General features: G+C 58.4%; 1 protein-coding gene across 1 annotated transcript in view; it reads right to left on the bottom strand.

The window, feature by feature from the left end:
- Positions 1 to 792: 792 nt before the first annotated feature.
- The window catches only part of KLC2 (kinesin light chain 2), an 11,264-nt gene continuing 6,677 nt past the window's right edge, over positions 793 to 5,379 (bottom strand). The window contains exons 6-16 of the mRNA XM_006171342.3: positions 4,879 to 4,966; positions 4,656 to 4,757; positions 4,391 to 4,564; positions 4,169 to 4,268; positions 3,504 to 3,553; positions 3,330 to 3,397; positions 2,813 to 2,921; positions 2,567 to 2,725; positions 2,368 to 2,492; positions 2,134 to 2,191; positions 793 to 1,715 (exon numbers count right to left, since the gene is read on the bottom strand). Coding sequence (XP_006171404.1) covers positions 1,632 to 1,715; positions 2,134 to 2,191; positions 2,368 to 2,492; positions 2,567 to 2,725; positions 2,813 to 2,921; positions 3,330 to 3,397; positions 3,504 to 3,553; positions 4,169 to 4,268; positions 4,391 to 4,564; positions 4,656 to 4,757; positions 4,879 to 4,966 — 1,117 coding nt within the window. The 3' untranslated portion in view covers positions 793 to 1,631. The remainder of the gene's footprint in view (positions 1,716 to 2,133; positions 2,192 to 2,367; positions 2,493 to 2,566; positions 2,726 to 2,812; positions 2,922 to 3,329; positions 3,398 to 3,503; positions 3,554 to 4,168; positions 4,269 to 4,390; positions 4,565 to 4,655; positions 4,758 to 4,878; positions 4,967 to 5,379) is intronic.

Genomic DNA, 5,379 nt, shown 5'->3' on the forward strand with positions numbered 1-5,379 from the left:
CAGCCGTCCCTGCCCCGCCTCCCGTTCAAAGATGGTGGCTCCTCCGCCCCAGAGGCCCCGCCCGCGACGCGCAGGCGCAAAAGCTCTCGTCTGGGGCTTCGCCGCGCTTGTTCTCGGAACTTGTAGTCTCTCACGTTATCCAACGCATCTCCCCCGTGCGCATGCGTAACACCAAGAGTCCATGCCTCCTCGCCGCCTCGCGCCGCTGCCGCCGCATTGCCCTCTGGGGCTTGTAGTTCGTTCCCTTGGACCTGGGCTTGAGGACTGCGCTCGGAGGCTGCTGGCGGTTCTGCGTTTGGAAGCTCCATTTAGGGCTGGGCGTGGCACGTTTCACTTTATCTGATCGAGGCAGTCATCCTTACCCTCTCAGCTCCCAGGCTGTGAGCGTTAAGAGAAGGTAAGTCTAGTAATAGACTAGTCAACGTTTATTTATCAGGGTTCTTCATGTGCCTAACTCAGCCACAGCCCAGGAGGATGTAGTCACTTTCATAGAAGAAAAATCGAGTGTCGAAAATCTCAAAGTCATACAATTTAGTAAGGGGCAGAGCCCATCCAAGCCCGTGCTTAGTAGAGCCTCAGAAGTTAAAATTTTAGAAGAGACTCTGAACCTGTGGAGCCCCCAGGCAGTTCCAGGATAGGGCAGTGTCTGGCTCCAGCTGTGTGGGACAAGACTGAATACACGCACATACTCACACAGGCATGCGCTCACATGCAGGCTTTCCGAAGCCCACCCAAATCCAGAGTCGCTGGGGGCCCTCCGCCTCAAAACAAGCCCAGTTCAGATTCAAACTCTCTTTATTTCTACAGCAACTTTTGAAAACAGAGCGACCGCCTCATCCCCTAACAGGGGCAGCCTCTCCGGCCACTGGGGGGCGGGGGGCCATTACTGTCCCTCGCGAGAAGCTGTGGACATGGGAGGCGGCGTGGCATGATGGCTCGACGGGCCGTGCCGGGTAGGAGGGGCAGTGCATAAGGCCGGGATGCAGGGCAGGGCCCGGCAGCGACGGGAGGGTGGGCCCGGGGCGATGACACGGGGTAGGGCGCATCCCTTGGAGGCCAGGAGCATGAGAAGGTCCAGGGAAGCCTTTGGGAGGTGCTGCTCCAGAGAATGTGGAGCCTGGGAGATACCACCACGCATAATGGAAGTGATTAAGGCCTGGGCGGTACCATCAGAAAAGGGTGGGGTGAGGAGAGGCCCGGGTAGTACCATGAACAGAGGAGAGGGGCACGGCCAATAACTTATTTCTCTATATACAGAAGCAACGGCCGGGATGTGGGGAGGTTGGGCTGGGGTGCTGAAGGGTTGGCAGGTGTTTAGTGTTCTTGGCTCCAGGGTCTGGCAAGAGCGGGCTACCAAGTCTATCTTGGAGACCCTAGCCAGCTCCTGCTGGCCCTGAGCAGAGGGAAGAGGGGGCCCTGCTGAAAGGAATAAATAAGGAGTAGAGCTGGAGTGGGCAGGCCCAGCCTCCTGGGCTCAGGCTGAGATGATGAGAAAGGAGGTTACCCTGAGATTGAACAGAAAAGACAGGGGTCCTTGGGAGAGACAGGCAGGACAAGCAGCAGGCCCATGCACAGGGCTGGGGTGGGGACTGTGCCTGGCAAGGCTCTGGCGACTGGCTGCCGGTTCAGGATTAGCCCACCAGGGAGCTTCGTCGGGAGAGGTCCATGGAGCTTGAGCTGAGAGTGCGGCTGTCGGACAGACCTGTGCTTCCAGGCTGTGGGCAGAGGGGGCAGGTCACTCAGCCCCACGCTCCGGCCATCTGTGTTTCCCTGGCCCAGAGGCCTGACCTAGCTAGGCCCTCCAGGCAGTGGCAGCCCGAGTCCCTGAGCTGGGCAGAGACTAAGGCCAAGGCAGTTCTGGCTCAGGGTTATGTCTTGCTGCCTTGACATTCCTGCCCACTTCCATGTTACTGCATTGGCATTGGCCACTTACATGTCCACCCCAGGGCAGGGGCTGGGTTCCCCTGAACCACCTTCCCCCTGCCCATTCTAACACAGGCCTGGGACAGAGACAGGACTGGTTGCTGGATGAAGAGACATGCTTCAGGAGAAGCTCTGCAGGAATGTAGGCAGACCTGAATCCCAGGGTCCTAGCTTCAGCTGCCCAGGGCCCAGACATCCACCCACTCCTACCTGGACTGGCTCTTCAACACTCTTGTTGAGGAAATTGAGGGAACTGGCCCGCTTCATCCTGAGGAGAAAGGACAGTCAAGATTGGCCCATGGTGGAACTGGGGAGAGGGTGGGAGAGGGGTTAGGCTGGGACTGGGAGGGGAGCAGACCTGGTGAGAGGTGGAGCAGAGAACGATGGGGCAGTCACTGGGATGCACACTGGGTTAGAGGCTCACCCTGGGTGAGGAGGGCTTACCTAGGGTTAGGGGGATCCTGGGGGCCACCTCCCTGCAGCTTCTTCACAAGCATCTCACTGCTGCGCCTCAGAGCATCACGGAGCTTCCCAAAGGATCCGCTGCGCCGCAAGGCACCACTGCCGTCCTGTGGGGTGAACAGGCTTGTCTCCAGGCTCACTGGCCACATGGGCTCCAGCCCATCCCAGGTCCCAGACTCACCCCACTCCACTCAGCCGCAGGCCCTGCCTCCTCAAGGTCAGATTCAGACCGAGGCCCAGTACCCCCAGCCACATCTCGGCTGCTACGGCGGTCTCCCCGCCCACTACTGCCATCTTTCAGGAGCTCTACCACCTTTGTCTGGCTCGCAGGATCCAGGCCCTAAGGGAGGAGCAGGGAGCATCAGGCCTGATTGAACACCATAGGGCCCCAGAGTCCCTGGGCACTCCCTCGTGCATGGAGCCCCACCTGCTTGCGGCTGCGGCTGGCACAGTCTTCCAGCGTGTGTGCGGCTTCCAGCTTACCCTGGCGCCGATACAGGGCCCCTAGGCTACGCAGGGTGGTGTTGACTGTGGGGCTGTGGACAAGATAGCAGACCATCTCGAACTCCATGTTACTCCAGAACTAGACCCATCCTAACCTGCAGCCCACACTGGGCCCCTAGGAGCCATCTGCCCAACCAGAATCTAGGCCCACCCATGTTTCAAGCCCTGTGCTGGGACTATCCAGTCTCCAATGTCCTGGGGGAATCGCCAAAGGGATGGGGACTTGGTTGCAGGGCCCTCATGGGCTGTTGCCAAGAGGTCTCCCAAAAGATGGGAGACTCAAGAAAATCAGGTTGTTTTGGTGCAAAAAGTCTTCTTGGGCAGGTGGCCTAAGGCCCTGAATGGTGGACTGGCAACAGGAGAGGTGTGTGCACCTGGGGTAAGTAGAGTCCCCTGCTACCCTACCATGTACCAACATGCCCAGCTCCTGGGGTCCTTACCTGTCTACTTTACAGGCCTTGTACCAGCTGCCATATTCCCCATAGGGGGCGCTATCCCGGCGCTTATCCTAGAGGAAAGAATAGTCATGGGAGATGGTGGGGGATGAGCTCCCACTAAATATCCCAGCTCCACTACCCTCTCCACACCTGCCCAGCCCTGTCCCACAGAGCTACCTTGCTCTCTTCCCTTTCCTCTGCATGCATCCAGATGGGCTTGTTGTCTCCTGAAGGGAGAAAGGGGACTGTCACTAGCTTTGACAGGCCTCTCCAGGTTAGGCTAGACACAGGACTGAGGCCTGAAGATGAGGCTAGGGATACCCAGAAAGGAGCAGGATTGGGCTTTTGTTGAATGGATGAACAAGAAACAGACCCAAAACATGACTGACCCTCCTCTGGGCAGAGACGAGCATCGCACAAGCCTACAGCAAGGCTCTTGCAACTGGGAAGGGGGAAACAGGCCCTTAGGCACCGCACGCCCACGCTGATACATGTGCTAGCCCTGAATGATAGGCTGGGCTCCAAAAACCAAAATGACTCTCCCGCAAAGGACCAAAAGGTGGTTTTCCAGAGGGAGAGACATTTAGGCCAGTTCCTCCAGGTGTGCAAGAGTTGCCCAATGACTTGGGTCAAGAGCATGGGGTATGCGTAAACCTGGCATGTGTAGGCCAAGGGGGCTGTGTGAGTTAAGTATGTGTTCATATGTGCAGATATGGGCACGAGTGGCTAGACACCTTCCAAATGGGTACCAGCCAGACCCCAGGTGTGAGAACTGCCAGCTGGGGTGTTTGTCCTGGATGCCAATAGCTGAGTGGGCCTGTGCTAGACAAAGCTGGACTCACCATTGACAGAGCCGAACTCCTTCTCATGAGCGCGGGTGAGGATCTCCTTGTACAGGGTCTCTGCATCCTGGTACTTGCCCTGTTTCAGGTAGCAGGAGGCCTGCGGGGGCAGAGTCCAAAGGGTGAGTAGGCCAGGGGACCAAGCCTTTTCCTCTCGTTCCACCCCCTAAACACAAACCACCTCCCCCCTTCTCATCCCCTAGCCCCCCTGGCCCAGGGCACCAAGTTGTTCTTGGTCTTGGCCACGTTGGGATCATCAGGCCCAAGGCGCGTGGCGTAGATCTCCAGTGCCCGCCGGTAGTAGTATTCCACCTCCTCGGCTTTGCCTTGGTTCTGGCACAGCAGGGCCAGGTTGCTGAGCTGCTTGGCCACATCTGGGTGAAACTTGCCCAGAACCTGGGATGGCAGAGAGAGCCAGTGGCTTGCCTCAGGGTTGCTGGGGACCCCACTTGACCCCGCCTGGCTGCCCAGCCCTGCCTGCTCCCACCTTCTCCCGGATCTCCAGTGCCCGCTTGCACAGTGGCTCAGCCTCCTTGTACTTGCCTCGCTTGCCATATAGAACTGCCAGGTTGTTTAGTGTTGCGGCCACCTGGAAGGTGGGAGAATGGAGGCTCCCTGACTCAGTGCCCTACTGGGCAAAGACTCCAGGACCTGGGAGCTGCAGGAAATTGGGGGGGACAACCCCAACCTCCTGCCCGACCCTCACTCACAGCCGGGTGATCCTTCCCCAGTGTCTTCTCCCGGATGGCCAAGGCATCATTGAGCAGGTGGGCTGCCTCCTTGTACTTGTTCTGGTCCCTGAGGGCAGGTAGGAGCACAACCAGTGTGTCCACCAGCCGGAGGCCCTCCCCCAGGGGGCCGTGATCCCCGCCATCACTCCTGTCTTCACTGATGAGTGGGCATGTGGAGTGTGACGCAGAGAGTGGGGAAGCCTGGTCACTTCTGCCCTCCAGGAGCTCAGGTGGCTTTGAGTGGTTCACTCACAACCTGCCAGGGCATGCAGTGCTAGGGTATGACCCAGGACCTCATGCCTACTGCCCGTGGGCCTCACATACCTATCCTGCCACTCTTCAAGCTTTCACTCTCTAGTCCCCAGGACCTGTGTTCATGCTGCGCTCTTTGCTATGGAAACCTTTTCCAATCCTCTTGTGTTCTGGACGGACTCATTTTTTTTTTTTTTTTGGGCGGGGTTTTAACGTAGGAGGAGCGCC

This window comes from Tupaia chinensis, unplaced genomic scaffold (genome assembly GCF_000334495.1).
Source record: "Tupaia chinensis unplaced genomic scaffold, TupChi_1.0 Scaffold149501_1, whole genome shotgun sequence".
NCBI classification, from domain to species: domain Eukaryota; kingdom Metazoa; phylum Chordata; class Mammalia; order Scandentia; family Tupaiidae; genus Tupaia; species Tupaia belangeri.